The sequence below is a fragment of the Lissotriton vulgaris genome, chromosome 2_1 (assembly GCF_964263255.1).
Source record: "Lissotriton vulgaris chromosome 2_1, aLisVul1.2, whole genome shotgun sequence".
Taxonomy (NCBI): Eukaryota; Metazoa; Chordata; class Amphibia; order Caudata; family Salamandridae; genus Lissotriton; species Lissotriton vulgaris.
This window is the reverse complement of record NC_141687.1, coordinates 2117170796-2117191723: the sequence shown is the minus strand read 5'-3', so window position 1 is coordinate 2117191723 and position 20928 is coordinate 2117170796. Positions and strand designations below refer to the sequence as shown.

At 44.0% G+C, this 20928-nt stretch overlaps 1 protein-coding gene across 1 annotated transcript in view; it reads left to right on the top strand.

Moving 5' to 3' along the window:
- Window positions 1-2340: 2340 nt before the first annotated feature.
- The window catches only part of ENTREP2 (endosomal transmembrane epsin interactor 2), a 1796185-nt gene continuing 1777597 nt past the window's right edge, over window positions 2341-20928 (top strand). The window contains exon 1 of the mRNA XM_086959018.1: window positions 2341-3651. Within this exon, the coding sequence (XP_086815144.1) occupies window positions 3412-3651 (240 nt within the window). The 5' untranslated portion in view covers window positions 2341-3411. The remainder of the gene's footprint in view (window positions 3652-20928) is intronic.

The following is a 20928-nucleotide window of genomic DNA, read 5'->3' as shown; positions in this document are numbered from 1 at the left end:
GAAGAGATAGGAGTATGAGGGCTGAGAGATGGACTGCTCGGGGTGGTGATAGAAAGAGGAGTCAGAAGAAGTCTTCTAAGAGAGCCAGCAATGGGCAGCACATCGTGTCGGGGGGTCAGAGCTGAGACGTTGTGGTCTGGAATGATCGGGTGGGTCACTCCTTGGGTCGTAGAAGGGGAAGGTAGAGGGTGAGTCATTGATCAAGGGAGGCAGCATAGTGTCAATTAATGTCTATGGGCTAAGGGTGTTGACAGATCTAATGCTGTGGATATTAGTTATTCTATGAGCTAAGGATGGAGGCAGGTCAGATAAGTGGATTAAAGGGGGAGAGCAAGAGCCCTCTCTTGGAGTGGGTGATCTGGAGCTATCAGTGACGGTTCCAGTGCTGCAATGGAGTGAGTGGTCATGAGGAGACATAGGTGACGTAGTAGATATAGGTCAGGAAGGGGCCTGAGTTTCCATTGAGAAGCAGGAGACAAGATGAGGACCTTTGGAGGAGAAGAGAACATCACTCGACATGGTATTTTTGATCATCAAGAATGTATAGACAAAGAGCTCTAGGTTACGGTCAGATGATTGAACGAGAATGTTTCCATTGTTTTAAGAGGAGATTGTATCTTCGGACATGAAGATCATAGAGCGTGTAATGGAGATTTGTAGGCCATGTGGTGCTTTCCTAGATGTGTTAATCCTGAGAGTGAGGCAGTGGCTCTCCTCCATTGTTTTGTTGGTGAAGAAGATTAAATCAGTGACCACGGTTCCCTTATTGGCACAGAAGTAGACATCAGGAATCAGCATTTCAGGGTTTGGTTTAAGTAGTTAACGTTTTATGTTTTGGCTTCAAGGTTAGGGGGCGTATTTAATCTTGAGCGCATTGAGTCCTACCTGTGACAGCAGGCTATCACTTCTACTTAAGATGTTTAAATCCATAGTGGCAACTGGAAAAACAATTTAAGGGATATAAATGATCTACTGTGCAAGGCAACAGACTATAAACAAGTGTCCAGTGCACATATTTATCCAAAAACTGCCTCTTGGATGTTCCATAATGCACTCCCAATTGAGTAAAAGAAGTCACATGCTTTTATAGTCTGGAATTTTTGTGGGCAGAGAGGCTAATACGTCCACGTTTTGCTGTGGTAGGCGTTGAGGAATCATTCTTCACAACCCTTGGTAAAATACAACTGCACTCTCTTACTAAACTTTAGTTAAATCCTGCCCAGCTTTGATCAATGTTACTTGAACATTTTGACAAAAAATGTTAAATTAACCATAAGAAACTCCTTGAAGGAGAGCTCTACAACCCTCCAACAAAAATGAGTTTAAGTTCTCCCTAGCCTTGAAACATTTAGCTGGCTAAGTATGAAACGTCACAATTTGCTACAATGCTTTATAGAAAAGCCTAGAAAGATATTTAGAGGGACTGATTTTTTTTTTGCAAGGTTACTCAATTTGATCGAGTGCTGCAGCCAGATTTAAAATCAATGTGTCAGAATATTTTCCCTTCGGTTTCCACGCTGGGATTATATTTCCTGTTATAGTCCGCTGCAGCCCGGCTAACGAGTGATGCTGCCGCATTATCTGACCCCTAGCTCCTGTTCCTCATCCCCTCTCCCTCACCTCATATTGCTGCCAATCACAGTCGCACTTGTTTTCGGTTTGCGGAGAGGAGCTCCCTCCGGGGCTTGGCAGCTCTTCCTTTTACCACTGCAGCGTGTAAACAAACCGTGGAGAGCTGGGTGGTGGAGGGAAGCCGTGTTCCCGTACCCTGTCTGCGAGGGACCCCCTTTATCAGCATCCCCCCGGACACGCAGACCAGCCCAGCACCTGCCCAGCCCCCACCCATGCAGGGCCAGTGGAGACGGGGGAGGGGGCATGGCTCCCACGGGAGTCCTGTACAGCCTGCACCAGAAGCATCAGCCTTCCCATCCTGCTGCTTGCTGCTGCTGTTACCGCTCCTGACTGTCAGCGCGAGGCAATGATGCACGAGACTTTATAAATTGCCTCTGTTAGCAGCCGCGCGCAGCACTGCTGAGGGAAACGACACCTCTACATCCTCGCGAGACATTTGCTTGATTTTTTTTCTTCTGTTTTGCAAAAATGTGTTTTTACAGAAAGAAGTGACTTCCAGCGGAAATGTGCAGCGCTTGCAGATAATCCATGTGCCATTGTTTGGTTTTAAATGAATGGAAGTGCAGTCCGGCAGAACACGCAGCTCGCTTTGGACTGCCCCAACACATTGGCGTTGTTGACTGAATTGTAAAGGGACGCTTCCTCGTGCTGACGGGGGACGGCCACGTTCGGGACGCGTTCCTATGAGTGCTTCCAAGGTCCGGGGGTTCAGCATCCTTCCGGGCTACTGGTCTGCAGGACTATCGGCGTTGGGTGAACTGAGACTGGTGGACGCGGCATCGGAGAAGGGCGACCTTCAGCACCTGCATTTCAATTCTGCCTGCGCCAGGATCACCGCTGGAAGCGATTGCGGCTGCTTTGACATTGCGCTTTGCAGGGGGACTGCCTGAGGTGCTGCCGATTACCCCTGCGCGTCGGCGCTGCTGCTTCTCTCCTCGGCTGCTGCTCTGACATTGCCCTCAGAGCGTCTTGCTGCTCTGCGCACCTCCTGTCTGCCGTGGCTCTGCTTTCACTTTGCAGTGAGAGCCCTCGTCTGCCGCGTGGATGGGTTGGAGCTGGCTACAAACTGGTGCCCTTGTACCTCCTGGATTGCAGTTGGCGGTCAGTCAATACCAGTGCTAAGTGCACCTCTTTCGCGCCAGCTTTTTTTGGACTGCGTTCCCTTTGGAGTCTGGTTCCAGTGCATTTGTCTGTGAGTTTCGGAAGTGGTTCCACTTTGGAAGGAGCTGCAATGGTCTCGCCCTCGACACCCTGGAACTGGTCCAAGTAGATCTTCCTATCTACTTTGAATCTGGTTGGATTGTGGATCTGACTCCAGCATTTCCAACCCCTCCACAAACACAAACCACATTTACATTGTAGGACTGGCTGCAGGTTGGAGCTGGTTGCTGCCCCATCCTATTCTCTTTGGAGCAAGTTGAAGTCTAATGGTGTTCTGGTCCTGTCTCTACATTTTGGAGTTAGGTCTCCAGGTCAACCTATAAAATCTGATCTTCTAACACGTTGGAGCAGGTTCCACCACGTCAGCTATGTATTGTAGATTTTGACAGTTTAAGACAAGCTTACATTTCCATGTTACTGCTGGTGCACTTCAAGTTGCTTTCAATACCTCATCCTTTCAGTACATTGTGGTGTTGCTTGTTCTGTGGCTGTGTCTCCATTGTGTCCCCTATACTTTGAAGCTGGTTGCAGTTTGGAGCTGGTGGCAGTTTGGAGGTGATTCCAGTTCACCATTGAGAATTTTCCCTCGTTTTGTTCTGCATCCTACAAGGGTCCCCAATGATGATGATGCCAATGGTAAGCGCCCTTCCTGGGGGGCGCTCCTCACTCAGCCCTGCAACTATCTCCCGCAGCTTTTCCCGTCTCCGTGAATACCGCACCCGCTCTCGGATCATGCTCTCCCTTGGGGTGTCACAGATGGTGCTTGGATGTCTCATTGTTGCTGTCAGCTTTGCTGCCTTGGCGCTCACCACCTCGGCTCGGGTGCGCCACTCCTGCCCCTTCTGGGCTGGCTTCTCGGTGAGTACCATCAACACTTTCTTGAGGGCTACCAGTCCATTTTCCTTTTCCTCAGAAGTCCCATTTCTACTTTTGTGACACTGGGATTTACACACATTAGTGAGATCAAATGACCACACAGTTAATGGTGCATGCCTAGGAGGCAGAAAGGGTTTCTGTGAGGTTCAGATCAAGACACCATGTCTCAGTACACACCATTTTAGTAACCAGGAGGTGATGTTACCTCTCATAGGAAGCAATGGTGAGGAATGAGATTGATTAGGGTATCCACAATGTCACTAAAGACATTTCTAGTGTTTTTTAGGATACATTTTTGAAGTTTTCTGTATCATAGCACTGCAAACTGAATTAGCATTAAGTGCTCTTACAGAGTTTAGGAAAAAAAGGCAAAAACGTTACCCAATCCATACCAGAGAAGGTGTTACATGCCGGAGTGATCTCTACTCTCTGTTTCACGCTTATGTGAACAGACAGATTTATCTGTTGCAATCATCTGAGAGAAAAACATCCTCATTGTACCATTTCTGAATTTTAATTCCACTTAATGCAATCAACACCATTCATGCACATAACATCTTTTTTGGAAATGTAAGTAGTTTAAAAAAAAGTGTTTTTACAAAGTTGTATTAGTGCTGATAGTTTGTTTCACAGCAGATCTCTTACCTCTATGAACCAGTGGTCTCCCCTGCAAGGGAAGTAAATGTTTGTTGCGTTGTATGTTATGGTGTAGCCCAGAAACCTAGAACCTCTGCCACTAAAAGCATCTTCAGAGCACTCAGTTTTAGTAGTGGTGATATGGACATGCAGCAAGTTATTGGGCAGGGCATTGAAGCACCTTCATGTCTGGATGCGGTTATTGCCAATGGTGCGTAGAATAAGTTGTTTGAAGTCGACAAACCTTGTAATTTTAATTTGACATGCTCCATCAATCCATCAGCAGGACAATGATGCTTGTTACTGGATATGTTTCCTTCTTAGTTAACACAGTGTAATATTGTTACTTGCCCTGTCCTTACCAGAAGTAGGACAGTGGACAGTGGTACTGTGAATGGGTATCTGTCCTTGTTATTGAACAGAGCCTATGAGTTAGCCTTGCAACATCCTTGCATGTGGACAGCAGACTACAGTACCATGACTAATATCTCATTTGTTGTCTTGCTGCATTGCCATCCCTACAAGGCAATGGACGGTGGTACTGCGACTGGAGCAGTGATTAATATTTAACACCTGTGATTTTTACCTTACTCCATCCTTACACTTGAACAATTGACTGTGATAACGTGAGTGGATATCTTTCCTTGTTAATGCAGCCTCACTGTTTGCTATGGTCCACCCTTACAAGACAATTGACTGATAATGTGGCTGGTTGTCTTTTGTTGTTCGTTAATACAACCTCAGTGCGTATCACTCCATCCTTACTAGACAATGGACAATGACACTGTCACTGGGTTTCTAACCTTGTCATTTAACAGTCTGGTAGTGCACCTTGCTACATCTTTCCATCTGACCAATAGGCTGATTACTGTGATAGTATAGATTTCTTTGCTGCTTTATACAGAGTACTAGCCATGCCCTGTGCTCATAGTAGGGCATCAACATGTGATACTGGATATATTTCTTTGGACCTTTATGCAGGGTACTAGAAGCCATGCCCGGTGCTCATAGTTGTGTTTCTGGGACTAGATGGATACATGCCTTGGTTTATGCAATGTAATAGCTATGCTGTGCTCTTACAGTAGGACAATAGCCTGCGCTATGGTGATCATATGTATATGTTTTTGTACCTTTATACTATTAGCCATTCCCTGTGATTATAATTGGACAATGGCCTGTGATAATGTGACTGGATATATGCCGTTGTTTATGCAATGTAATAGTTAGCTATGCTGTGGACTTACAGCAGGGCAATACCAGATACATTTCTTTATTACACTATGCACAGTACTAGTTAGCCATGCACTGTGCTCATAGTAGGACAATAGCCTGTGATACTGTCCTGAATATATGCCTTTGTTTATGCAATGTAATAGTTAGCAATGCTGTGTACTAACAGCAGGGCAATACCAGATATATTTCTTTATTACATTATGCACAGTACTAGTTAGCCATGCCCTGTGCTCATAGTAGGACAATAGCCTGTGATATTGTTACTGAATATATGCCTTTGTTTATGCATTGTAATAGTTAGCTATGCTGTGTACTTACAGCAGGGCAATACCAGATACATTTCTTTATTACATTATGCACAGTACTAGTTAGCCATGCCCTGTGCTCATAGTAGGACAATAGCCTGTGATACTGTTACTGAATATATGCCTTTGTTTATGCATTGTAATAGTTAGCTATGCTGTGTACTTACAGCAGGGCAATACTAGGTATATTTCTTTATTACATTATGCACAGTACTAGTTAGCCATGCCCTGTGCTCATAGTAGGACAATAGCCTGTGATCCTGGGACTGGATGTATGCCCTTGGTTTATGCAACGTAATAGCTATGCTGTGCTCTTACAGCAGGACCATAGCCTGTGCTTTGGTGACCAGATGTATTTCTTTGTTACGTTATGCAGGGTGCTAGTAGCCATGCATTGTGCCTGTAGTTGGACCTGCCTGTTATCCCGGGACTGGCTCTTTCCCTGGTTAGTTTATATGTAGATTGGTGGTTTGCCATGCCCTGTCCATATCATAGTTCAATGGCACCATGCCTCAGTATGTTCCCCTTGTGATTAACATGCTCTGACAGTGTACCCCCCTCTGTGCGCACAGCAGGACAATGGCCCGCGGCCGTGGGGCACACACGTTTCCTTTCTAGGAACAGTCTGCCATGCTGTTATGCTGCATCCTTGCAGCGACCTGTTTTCAAGAATACAACCCTATTGAGGAAGCACACTCAGGTGTGGTTCGCACCCACCCTCTGCTCCGTTTGAATAAAGCCCCCCACCATGTGGATGGCGTGTTGGGCAGCGTTTAGGATCACCCTCCCAGCACCCCGAGGCAAGTGCTGAGTTCTGCAAGCCTGCTGCTATCCTTCTGCAGCACAGATGCGCCCCAGGGAGAGGCGGGGGGCTTCCATTCACAAGAACCGCGCAGGAAGCCGCCGTTCTTCGGAGTGTATTTTTGTGAGGGGTGTGTGCGTCGGAGATCTCCCTCCCTCTCATCTTGTTTTGTCTGATGCCTGTCAATTACTGACATCCATTGGTTGTTCTGACTGATTGTAGCCCTGGCCCCGTGAGACCTGCTGAAGCGAGAGATGTTTCTTAGCCATCCTTTGTCATACTGTGCCTGATGTTGTGGCCACGTGCAGTTTAATTGGCTTTAATCTCATTTGTGTGGCTAGACTCTCTCCAGGGTTTAAAGCCAGGACCTGCGGGATGCTCCTTGTGGGGCCTTTGAATTTTTTTGACTGAAGGTTCCGGTAGCAATAACTGTAGCAAGAGTTTAATGTCTGTGCAATGCAACAACATGCTATTGATATGTTTTGTGGCTTAAACTATATCACAGCTGTACTCCCCACTGGCTCTTTGCAATTATAAGCATTGTGTTCAAGAGCACACGTGAACCCAAATGCCTGTCGCGCACCCTCTTTTTTTCACTTATGCACCAAATGTGCATGTGATTGTTTGCCAAAAGGCGTCTGCACACACACTGCACATACACATTTAAGGTATCTGGTTAATTTGACATTGATTTACGTTTAGTACTTGAGCTTGAACTAGACCTTGATTCGAATGACAATCACGGATGCGAGGTGCTGGCTGGACAGTGGCAGCTAACAGCGATGCTTTGTGAGTGAGGCACACACGTCTTCCCATCTCCATAAAAATGTGCACTAGGTTTAACTAATCAAAATAAGGGAATGGTTCTAAAGTTTCATAGGAGTCGGCTACCAGTGCTGCAAAACGCCTTGTTTGTCAGGTACAAAGGCTGCCTAATATTGATTTCACTTCGTGCCTCTTTCTTCCACCACTCGGCCCTTCCAGACCGTTTGCCTAATTTTTGTGGGTTCTTCTGCAGTCACACTTTCTTCATCTGTCATTGTTTTCATGTTTCTCTTCACCATTCCTTTCTTTGTTTGTCACTGTTTTTCTTTCCCCCTTTTTCTTTTTTCTCAGTCTTGCTTTGGTATGAGTACGAAAAATAAATGCTGGTTCTCAAAAAGAGTGCCTGTAGGCCTCAACTGCTACCAGCCACTCAAATCAAGCACCGCAGCTGAATCTCTTCTGAGCATGGCCGTACTATAGCACCCGTTTTCTTTACCACCACCCACTAGGATGACTGAGATTTTTTCCCAGAAAAAGCATAGCCCTGGCATACAACCTACAGAGAACAAACTATGTTGTTTCCTGGGGAGGTTTTCAAGTACAGAAAATCCACGCAGTTTACCAATCAGATTCTATCACAGATTCCCCTCCCTCATGCTACTATAAAATTATTAGTAATATTTATTTATTTAATTTTAGTTGTTTTGTAAAGCACTAGTTTATGACAAATTGTCCTTCACTGCATTGATCGTAGTGTAGACGGCAGTGTTTGATGATTATTCTTTCTTGGGTGATGAGGCGACTGAAGTTGCAGAGTATCGAGTCTTGAAGGCAGTAAGTGTAGATCTGGTGTGTGCTAGTGGTCACAGAGGGATACTGACCCTTCTCTCTGAGAGGCAAGGGGAGTAGCCCTTAAAAACTCAGGGATCGGTGGGAAGGCTTGATTGAATAGTCTAGATTCCAGTTTTTTTTAGCTGCAAAATGTGTTTGATCATTCACTTTTGGACCCAGAGTGTCCCAGAACTGAGTGTCCACTGTAAAGATTAACTTTTAATTTTGGGTTTTGTAGTTGAACATGCCCTCAGATTTCTTTTTGGTGCACTGTTGAGGAATAATGACTGACAATAGTATGGGTAATCTAGCTTGAGCTTTGAAATAACACTGGCGATTTTGAACCTTATTCTTTCAATTACAAAAGGGCTGGTATGACATGAGATTATTTTTTAAAAGTGAACCTCAGTATAGCTGCTTGGTTTTGCAATATTCTAAGTTTATTTATCATTTTTGTTTGGTGTTCCATCATGTAAAACATTCTATTAACCCAGTCCCAGAAGAATCAATGCTCTGGTAAGTTGAATATAGTCAAAAACCTGAAGCAATCGTAGGCTGCTTGCCCCAACATGGGATGGAAATTGTTCTTTTCAATTATTACTGTTGTAGGATGACCAAAAGAAAGATCAACATTGAACTTGGTTAACAAAATACAGCAATACATCTAGTTACGATGGGCATTGGACTGAAAGACACATTTCTGACTCAGAGTATTTCAGTGTGTCATTCATTAAGGTAGATACAGTTAGTGGTAATCTCAAAAATGCCCTTGTAGCTTGTCACCAGGACATGCTGGTGAATATCATAAATATACATCTGGAGCTAAATTTATTGTAAGATCAATGGGTCAGCCATCTCATCTATATGATGGATTATAGCAAACAAAAGGAGATGCTGGACTGAGCTATATGCAAATCAGTCTTGACCCTGTGCCTCATGGGAACAGTCCAGCCCGAACTTCTAAGCCATGTCTTCCCTGGACCGGAAACAAGCATCCTGGGACCGGTTTCAGGCTAACAGCCCTCATCAACAAGGGTAGTTTGAATCCAGTGGCAAAGTGAGCAAGGGACCCACGTCTGGGCATGCCCTGCCAACTTAGGGCGAACAAAGCAAACACAAGGAGATGATGGCTGTAGCGCTAAAACTTTTCAGACACTCACCACCAGTCACAGATCTGGGTTGAATCCATCATCGTTCTTTAACTCACTTCGCTACCCCTGTTCAGACACAGCTATATACAAATCAGTCTTGACCCTGTGCCTTGAGAGCAGTCAAACCCGAACTGCCAAGCGTTGTCTTCCCAGGACTGGAAGCAAGCATCCTGGGACCAGTTTTGGGCTAACAGCCCTCATCAGCCAGGCTAGCTTGAATCCAGTGGCAAAGTGAGCAAGGGACCCACATCCTGATGGATTATAGGACAGATAGAGGAGACCCTGTGGAAACTTGGGTGTGATAGGTTCCACTGCTGATGAAAAGGAACACAATTGTTGGTTGTAGTTTGACAATAAAGACAAACAGCTTGGGAAACCTGTTTTTGTGATACTGGTCAATTTTCTATGTGATCCAGTAATGTTTCATGGGCCTAGGGGTCAAAGGCTCCAGACAGTTAAAAAAGAATTGGGATCTGGGAATGACCCAAACTCAGCGAGTAAAAGAGGTCTTCCACTATGTCAGTAAATTGTTGTTTCAAATTCCCCTCCACGGTCTGAACCCTGAGTGTCTGTCTTGCAGAATATAGTTAGATATGAGTTAATGCAGATGTCAAGTAACCTCTTCTGTGATCTTGCTAATTGGTAGTAATATTGTTATTACCATTATCAATAGTAATACTACTATGCCTGCTGCCTCAACTAGTGCTACTGTCACTATGGCTACTCCAATTACTACTACTACTACAACACTAATAATAGTAATAATAATAATCTATTGTTAATGGTTACATTACACCCCAAACAGGAGGAGGCATCGCCATCGTCCATAAGAACACCATCCGAATCAAGACCTGCTCAGACGACAACCTCGCGACCGCCGAACACCTTCACTTCCAGATCCACACCGACCCCAGAACCACACTTAGAGGCACCCTCATCTACAGACCACCAGGAACCCGCACACAATTCAACGAAGACATCACTGACTTCATCAGCCCACATGCCCTCACATCCGAGAACTACATTCTACTGGGAGACCTCAACTTCCACCTGGAAAAGAAAAACGACAACAACACCAACACCCTTCTGGATAACCTGGCCAACCTCGGAATCAAACAACTTGTGGACACCCCCACCCACTTAGCCGGACACACGCTCGACCCCATCTTCACATCCAGCAAACACATCTCCTTCGATCACACCACAGCTCTCCATTGGACGGACCACAGCTGCGTTCACTTCAGCTACGAAAAGACCACGACCCACAACCCCCCACAACCTATTCCTCGAAGAAACTGGAACAAAATTACCACCGACCAACTCTTCACATCGCTCAACCAAAACCCTCCTGCCTTATCATCGGACCCAAACCAAGCTGCCACCAAACTCACACAATGGATCACCCACAACGCTGACGAATTAGCACCTTTGAAAAACCACAATATCAAACAAGATTGCAAAAAGGCCCCCTGGTTCAACGATGACCTTAGAAATCCAAGAAGTTATGTCGTACCCTCGAGAAAACCTGGAGAAAAAACCCAACCATTGACAACCTGACCACCTTCAAGGATGCCACCCGCAAACACCACCAACTGATCCGATCCACCAAGAAATCTGCATTTAAGGATCGACTCAACAACAACGCCCACAACAGCAAGGAACTATTCAACATCATGAAAGAATTTACCAACCCCACCGCCGGCACCAACGACATCACTCCCACCCAAGACCTCTGCGACTCTTTATCCCCCTTCTTCCACAACAAAATCGCGACATACACAACAGCTTTGAAAACCAGTCCAAAGAACAGACCACTCCACCCACCCCCAAACCAAAACAGCACTCTCACATCCTTTGCGCCTGGAACCCAATCACCACTGAAGACACCATCCGCCTGATGAACTCCATCCACTCAGGATCGCCAACCGACCCATGTCCCCACCACATTTTCAACAAAGCAGCCTCCATCATCGCACCCCATCTCCGCGATGTTATCAACTGTTCCTTCAACTCTGCTACCTTCCCGGAAAGCTAGAAACATGCCGAACTCAGCGCCCTTCTGAAAAAACCCACAGCAGACCCCTCTGAACCTAAGAACTACCGCCCTATCTCACTCCTCCCATTCCCTGCCAAATTCATTGAGAAAGCCGTCAATACTCAGCTCGCCGCCTTCCTTGAATCCAACAACTCCCTCGACCCCTCCCAGTCTGCTTCCGAGCCAAAGACAGCACTGAAACCGCCCTCATCGCTGCTACAGGCGACATCCGAACGCTACTGGACAACGGAGAAACAGCTGCCCTCATCCTACTTGACCTCTCCGCCGCTTCGACACAGTCTGTCATAGCACCCTTATACAACGCCTCAGCAACGTCGGAATGCAAGGAAAAGCTTTAGACTGGATCATCTCGTTCCTCGCCAGAAGAACCCAGAGAGTCCGCCTCCCCCCATTCAAATCAGAGGCCACCGAAGTCATCTGCGGCGTACCACAAGGATCATCACTCAGTCCCACCCTCTTCAACGTTTACATGAGTCCCCTCACATCCATCGCGCGCCAACACAACCTCAACATCATCTCCTACGCAGACGACACCCAGCTGATCCTCTCCCTCACCAAAGACCCAAACACCGCCAAAACCAATCTACACGAAGGAATGAAAGAAGTAGCCGAATGGATGAAGAACAGCCGCTTAAAACTAAACTCGGACAAAACAGAAGTCCTCATCTTAGGATCATCCCCCTCTGCCTGGGACGACTCATGGTGGCCTCCGGCCCTGGGTACTGCACCCATACCTACAGATCACGCACGTAACCTGGGCTTCATCCTAGACTCCTCCCTCTCGATGACCAGACAAGTCAATGCCGTCTCATCCTCATGCTTCAACATCCTACGCATGCTCAAAAAAATCTTCTGTTGGATCCCCACCGAAACAAGAAAGACAGTCACACACGCACTGGTCACTAGCCGACTAGATTATGGAAATTCCCTTTACGCCGGAACCACAGCCAAACTACAGAAAAAACTTCAACGCATCCAAAACGCCTCAGCCAGACTCATACTGGACATCCCCCGTCAAGCTCATATTTCCGGTCACCTGAAAGACCTCCACTGGCTTCTTGTCAACAAGAGAATAACGTTCCGTCTCCTCACCCACGCACACAAGGCCCTCTACGACCTAGGACCCGAATGCCTCAACACACGACTGTCCTTCTACACACCCACCCGCCAACTACGTTCATCCAATCAAGCCCTCGCCGCAATTCCGCGTATCCATAAATCCACCATGGGAGGAAGATCCTTCTCCCACTTAGCGGCCAAAACCTGGAACTCTCTCCCCACTCATCTCCGCCTTACACAGACCCACCTCTCCTTCAGAAAACAGCTAAAAACCTGGCTTTTCGATAAGTAATGCACCCACCCTCCCTCAGGCGCCTTGAGACCCTCTGGGTGAGTAGTGCGCTATACAAATTCTTGAACTTGACCTTGAACCCCATTGCATGTCATTAATATTAATAAAATATGATAGCTAGGGTAGCAAAGAAAAAAGCACAATTCTAAATATGTTATTAGGTCCCTCTTTGTAAGTTCATAAAAGTTGCAGTGGAAAGAATTCTTTGAAACAGCTCTTCTCACATTGTATCATGGTTTGCCTTGCCCTCTGACTTCTGCTCAGGAAACTTAGATATGAAGACACATTCAGAAACAACATCAGATGGAGCTCTTGGAGCTTAGATTTGAGTGTGCCTTGGTCAGATACCTGCAGGATTCATTCCAGCTGAACTTGATCGAGGCAACTTCCTTATTGATCAACTATGCAGTAACAAATGACAGAGCAGCCGCAGTGTCGGGGTTCATTATGGAGGACTAATTCTCCTTTGATGTGCTTTGGCTTTATGTGTTTATGGCCCTTTCCTCATGAGAACCTTGGATTTCGAGTTGCAAAATGTCCTTGATTCAAGCCCACGCTGTTGAGGACAATGAAGGTGGTGGCAGTGATGGAAGTGCACCAGAGACTGTTTGAACTAAACCATATAACGCCATTGATGTCAATGTGACAAGTGCTTTCCAGATTTGTGGACTCAGCAACAGTGTGTGCCAAGTTCCTGCATGTCTGTATATGTAATCCAAGGGTACAAGTTAGACCTCAGATGAAAACTGTCTTGCAAATGCTTTGTGGGATTTTTGTGATGCAGGTGCGATCTCAACAGGATGTAAGCAGCTCTTCACAAATAAACTAAGGCATTCCAGTTGTAATGCTAACACAATGTTTTACCTGTGTGCAATGTCTTGGCTAAGTATTTGGTGCAGCATATTCACTACATTACATGTCTAGAATAATCTCCAATGGCAGTGGCCCATTCTTTGTGCAGGAGATGATATAGACAACAGGCCTTGTTTTGGATCAACTTTAGAATTGTTTAAGAGCTCAACAAGCAGTTTGACCTCTATCTCTAACTTTTTCTTTCTATTGTTGCTGAAATATTTGCCACTTATCAGTAACAAGATCAACTGGTCACCACCATTCATATAATCAGCTCTCTCTTGTTTTAAGTATAATATCTTCGGAGAGCTGGCCCTAGCTACAGACCGGAGGAAAGTTGCTGATCATTGTGTTTTCATGGTTTTGGGATGCAACAGATGTCAGGAAAGTCTAAAGCCTTCCGGAAACCAAGCTTTTCCAATCATAAGGGAATAGTAATATACAGGATTTTGAGGTCTGGTTAGCTGCAAAATGAGTTATCACTTATCCAGTTTTCTCAAATTAATTTTCATGTCCTGGCAGCAGAGAGGTGGTAGCTAAAGGAAGGTTTAGGAGAGTCACACTGTGTTGCTGGGAAGAAGTGCTAGAACTTTTCAAGTCTTGATCATCGTTGTAGGCCCAGATTCAATTGACACATTATTAATGGAGGTGACTACACTGCACCTCCCATTCATATTTCATTGCAGGCCCTTATCTGTATCTTCAAAGGTGGAAGCAGTGGGCCATGTCATCCGATTAGTAAGGTAAACATCGCCTATTTGGGAATTGGGCTTAAAAATTCTCATATTCAGAGAGGATCATTCTGGATGGTGAGCTTGAATTCAAACACAGAATATTCTGTTGAAGATATTTATCTGAATGGCTATTTGGTGATTTTCTTACCAGGTGAGGCTGTCCAACTTAAAGTCACTCCCCACTGTCTAACGTTATTTCAGATAAGACATTTTTTTGAGAAAAAGGCTGGACCTAGGACCACTTCGAAGACTTTTTTTGTGAGTAGGAGCGGCCACAAAGGAGGAATAAATAGACTGTCATGGGGGAAGAAAAGGCTCAAAAGATTGGAAGACGAGAGTATAATTGTTAGGACACATATTTAAACCTCTTTGATATATTCACAGACTGTGCTGCCTTGACAGATGGCTCCAGAGGGAGCGTGGGGATGCCTGTGGTCTGCAGGTGTACTCTGGGTATCTCTAGGTATCATTCATTGCTTCTTGACTGCTGATTTCATATGGGTTCTTTAAGGAATTTACTAATATTTAATGAGGACCCCCCCCCCAACAGAAAGGTTATGCCTTTGGATACCATTGCTTGGAAATGGCACGGATATTTATATATTTATTCAGTTATTTGATTTGTAATGTCTATTATACCCTAAAAAAAGCAGATAGCCCCAAAGGGGTTGGTTAGCTGGGGAGGGTTCAGCCTGTAGAGTCTAAAGTATTCCAGAGAACGGTACAATGAACACTCACTGATTTTACCTCTTTCTTTTTCCTCTATTTATAAATGTCTATTAGATTGCGCCCTGTTGTGTAGTAAAATTAATTTGAGCATGGTTGATGGTATTTTTAAAGTCATTAGTTGTTCTACTGGGAACCAGTGCAAATATTTCAGAGTAGGATAACATGTTTATCCCTCTTTAGATATTTAAATAGACGTGCCACTTGATAAGGCGCCCTCCTAAATTTTCTAATGTGAACTACATTATTAATACAGTGTACTGAACCTGCTATTAACGCTCTTGTGAGTTCATTCTTGTGATTGAGATGTAGTGATATGGTTTACTTCCCCCTAGCAAGTTCCTTCACCTAAAATAGAAAACTCCTCCTCAGTTTTAATTTTTCCAAAAAAGGAACAATAAAAAGAAGTAAATATTTAGAACAGTGCATTGACGTTTACAAACAAAATAAAGAACCCTGAGTTCAATTTATGAATCATAATACATAAAATAAACATAAATTAGATTTCCATCTAATTGGTAAAGCTTTAGACGGTTTAAGACTTTCATTTGTTATTGCTTGTCGGACAGGCAGCCAGTGTTTTTACGCAATATTCAATGAATAGGTAACAAAACTAAAACTTACCTAGTGACTGGCATGGTGAAGTTATTTCTGGCTTGTTGGTTTGACCATTAGTCTACAGACTTGGAATGTTTAAGAAGTTGTCAGTTTCACATCCCCTTCAACGAGTTAGGAAGATGCACCCCTGACCTTTCCCTATAGTAGTGTGGCGGCCAGGACCAGTGCTTTAATAGGAGGGGCTCATATTACCCAACCCTCTTAAGTAGCCTGGGGTAAGCACTGAGCTGTAGATTTGTTTTTTTTGGGTGACTGATGCTGGTGGTCCATGATAAGTGAAGAAACTAATGGTAAGAGGGAGAATTGAACAACATTACCTTGACAACTATATTTAGAAAGCCTCCAAGTTTGATATTTTAATCTTTCAGCTTGCACTAGGGAGCTGATGCCACCCAAAGCGCCCCATGGCATCATCAAAGGTGTGAAGTGCTATATAAATGTTACAGTACAATACAATAAAAGGCAGGGCAGCACAATGTCTCATCCGGGCGTCAACCCATTGACACAAAAAACTGGTTGCCTTAGCTGTACTAAAATGAACCCTGCTAGAATTATGTTCGTTTTTTTTAAATCCCTTTACCACATAATAAGGTTACCTTATTATATTATGTAGTCATGGAGATCTAGGACCTTTTGTTGTTATAGAGCAGCTAAATATGTCCTTGCTTGACCCATGTCTGTATATTCGAGAACTCAAATTTCCAAGAAAAGTGTAGTGTTATGTGGTCCCTTGCTTTGCTTGTATGCCGATAATACTGCACGTGGTAGTGTTACTTTTACAAAGCATTAGGATAAAATGCACTTCTGATCTGTTATGTTGCTGTTTTTAAAACGGTGTTCCTTTATTTGAAACGCGTGTGAGATCGAGGTTTTGTTTGACATGTCAATATCAACGGAAGTACACATGCTACAAACGGCTTTAGTGACATGCCTCCTCAAACAAAGCTACAATTCCCGCTAATCTGCATACAGGTGCATTTTAACAAATCGGATTATTCTGCAGAAATGTATGTGTGCTTGCGGTTTTGTGATTACCTCTTTCTGTACACTGAGTGCTATCTCTGTTTGTCAGGCAAAGGGTGCTTGAGGTGTTTGTTTATATACAACCAGTATTGAAATCATCAGTTTAATCTAAGATTTATTAGAACACTGTTCAAAAATTAAGTGGATTTAAGTGTTTATTAAATATTGCTGTTTAATTATGCGACAGTATTTCAACATTCTGTTGTTTTTTTTAAAAAAACTTCTATTTGTCGTTATTGTTGTTTTATGAAAGGAAGCTCTGTTTTAGTTATATGTCTGTTACGAGATTTTTCCCTCCAGTGGCAGCCATTGAAGATTTCTCAGGATGTGTTGATGGGGTGTTATCTTGCTTTTCCTGTGACTATAAGAGCACAGCGGAGACAATGGATTTTAAATGGTGAAGTTTGGGGCAGGGTAGAGTGGGAGCTGAGGGACCAGACATTACTGCTGGGCATAAATACAAAAAAACTTGAGCAAGCTGGGAAACTTAAATAAGTATTTGCAATGTAATAGGTCTCGCATTTGCAAGAGTTAGAGCTACTGATGTTGTAAATGACAATGACTTTTGGTGTATTCCTATCTGTTTTGGGGTGAAGTAGATGCATGTGGTATGGAGTGGAATTATGTGGGTTAGATTGGAATTGTTAGTTGTGGTATGATGTGTAAATCTGCAGTGTATATTAGAGGTATGTTTTGTGTTCTGGAATTGTGTTGTGTATTTGAAATATGTGATTTGGTGTGGAATTATGTGTAGTGTAATTATTGCTGAGTGGTATTATGTGGAGTGTAATTATATTGTGTGGTACAGAATTGTGTGATATATAATTGAGTGGTGTTGTGTGGAATCGTGGCATGCTTTGTATTGGAATTATGTGGCATGGTGTCCAGTCATATTATATGGTGTGGAATTATATTGCATGCTGCTAAATTGAATTGAAGTGAAACTATGTGTTTTGGAATTGAGTGGATATATATTGCTGTGCAAATATATCAGATAGGTGCTGAAAAAAAGCCCACTGAATCACCACAAAAGACAAGTGACACATGCATTTGTTTTAGGACCACTAGTTAACTACCACATTGACTATGACAGCCTCATTTGCAGTCTTGCCACATATCAGGTATGTATGTATGTATTTGAGCTGATATAGCGCACAGCTACCCGCAGTGGGTTTCCCGGCGCTTGCTTAGGGAACTCGTCCTGGTATTCCCCTGTGAGATAACCCCGGCAGGGTATCCACAAGGTGAAAGCCAGGCATCCCGCCGCGAGGGGCCGTTGTGGAGATTAAGCAAGCTATTTCCCAGAGTCGCAGAGTGTGAACCCGTGAGTTGAGAAGGCACCGGAGCAAGAATTATCGAGTCCGTGGAATTTTTAGCCCAAGACCCGCCGAGGCGGGGAATTGAACCCTGGTCCAGGGCCGATCTCAGCTTCCGGGTCTGCCGCCTCTAACCCCTAAGCCACACTTCTCCAAAAACAGCAGAAGTCTCAAAATGCAGACACCCGTCTCATTCATCTTTTGGCTAAAAAACATCAACATGTGACATCCCAAGTAAAAGGCCTGCACTGGCCCCAATAGAAATTATGAAGTAAGTTCAATGGAATATGCTTTATCTACAACTACCTATAAAGATCCACTATACCTTAAAATAATGAACACCATCCACCTTGTCCTTCTGCTCTGTCACGTCTTGAGTCAGAAAAAAAGCAGAGGAGACAGCTGATTGCATGATGTAGGAAGAGCTAAATTCATAGTGTAATAAATGGAGGCGGATGTTTTTAAATAAAGGGAATTGTAACGAAGAAAAAAGAGCGCTGCTGTGTTCCCAAATTGTAGGGCAAATGCGCGAAGGAAAAATGAAAACAGCAACGTATTTGTAGGCGTAGGCGCACATTCTTTTCAAATGTGCGTTGTTAGAGTTTAGTTCATCTTGATTTGCAACCTCTTTTTGCAGATTTGTGGTATAAATCAAAATACCTTTATTTTAGCATAAAACATATCAAACTAAAAAACTCAGATTCGACATAAACACGGACTAGCATAAAAAATGTAGTCCTTTAGAAAGTTAATGTTAACTCTGCTTTCTTCCCAGCACAAGACAAACAAAGACAATTTTAGAAATTGCCATATGGTTAGTTCTTCCTTTGAAGAATGAAATAAAACGCATTATTTAAAAGAAATATTGCATATAGACAGTGAGCATAAAGTCGCATCTAAATGAAAACAACAACTGTTAAGCGTTCATAATCCCGCCCTGGAACCAAAGCCAACGCGAGACATTTGCAGTAGGAGTCCTAACTAAAGAATTTAGTGAAACATGAGCTGCAGTGAAAAAAAAAAGATTGCTTTCACTTTTCACAATGAATCCAATAGAAAAATAAATAAAAGCGAGATGACTCTGTGTTTTTGAGATTAACAGGAGATACCTCATACACCAAAATGTAAGCACTGCATAGTACCTGCCATGATACACGATACTGCCAACTGAAGGAGGTGAGCTATATCTTAAAGAATTATTGAATGGGCCTCATTATTTGAACTGGGTTTCCTTCCCTAATTGATGTTCAGGGTGTGCCTTAATAAATGATTTAACCTGCAGAGAACTGGATGAGGTAACATTTTGGAGTACAGTTTTGCTCCCATATGGTGCAACACAAGACACACCACTAATTCTAGTTGGTACTCCTGTGTGTGTAAGTGTACCCAACTCCTCAATGTTCTTCCATACAGATGGCTCTAAACACACCTCACTGCGAGAGGGTGCCTAGCTTGGTGGTACATGGAACTCATCATACATGAAAGATACATCTGCACAGGAACACAGGGAGCTCTTCTCGAGTCCCTGAAGAAGCATGTGTGACATGGGCACATACTTCCGGGTAAAAGACTAGTCAAATATTGCTCATCAGCTACACGGTGGCTTTATCTTCAAGGTAGTCACTGGCCTTCGGTCTGCACTTCGCTGTCCCCTTCTCTATAGTGTGCCTCGGCTGCAACCTGTGACTCAATCATCAATCAAAGACAGAGCTTAGAAACCAATCAACTGCCCGTTCTCTTGCAATCATACCCATCATGTTCACAGCAACAGAAGCAGAACCCCAACTTCTGGTCCAATTGTGAAAAATCACCCCTAAATCATCTGGCGATTCCTGCAACATGTGCAACCAACAGATCTTCCTCTTGCGCCCATGCAATGTTCCAACTGTTGCCACGGAGAGTTGTTTCAACCTATGAAGTCTTGGAAAGTGACAATTGCTAAATTAAAGTGAACCAAGGTTACAACATCCAACATGCGATAGTGTGTTAAGTGAGACTTAGTAACCTTAGCTATAAAATTAGGCATGTGGAATATCCTGGTGGTAACTTAGTATATGCATGTATAGAGCTTGCAAAAGTGAGATGGAGTTTTTGATGCCTCAGGTTGATGACTTTGCTTGTAGTCACCATGACAACATCATTGACCGCCAAACAATCTCAGTAGTGACCATATGCATCAGCAACTCCCTTCTCAAAGTGCGGTATACTACACTTTCGTTCTGTTTTCGCAGAAATAAAAACATTGGAAAGGGGAAATGTAAAAGCAACCTGGCAGCTGCTCATGAAGGGACTCAGCTGTAAGACGCATGCGCATGACAGTCTGCCAACACCGCTTGCTTATGAATATGTAATTAGAGTATTTGATATGCATGAGCTTTCACAGGCTTTGTGGTTACTTGGTAGAGACTTGGTGGGTGGGTGGGTGAGTGAGATGAAAGCAGGTGCACGCAGAAGTGAAGGAAGGCGCGCTGCCTTTAAAGTCGTTGCCATGCTTAGAAAAGGGGAATGGGAGGGGCTACAACGCCTCATGCCTCCACAGAAAGAAAATGTAAAAGTAAGCAAACAGCGCGAGGTGAGGTAGGTGGGTAGGCAAATCATTCAATCTCCTGTGCCTAAAAGTATATAACAAGACCTTGTTTAAAGTAACTGGTATTCAAGTAATGTACAGCGCTCCAATACCTCGACCAACATGACAGCTTTATGGAAGGAGGCTTAGTACCGCCCCAGTCTAACTGGTTGCAGTTACAGCAATGGAGCATGAATTTAAAAGTAGTCTTCCAAAAAACAGATAAAGAACCATAACGTAATGAACCAGTAGTTAGTCCCTGCTCTGTGGGAAGGACAGAAGAGAAAAAGGAGG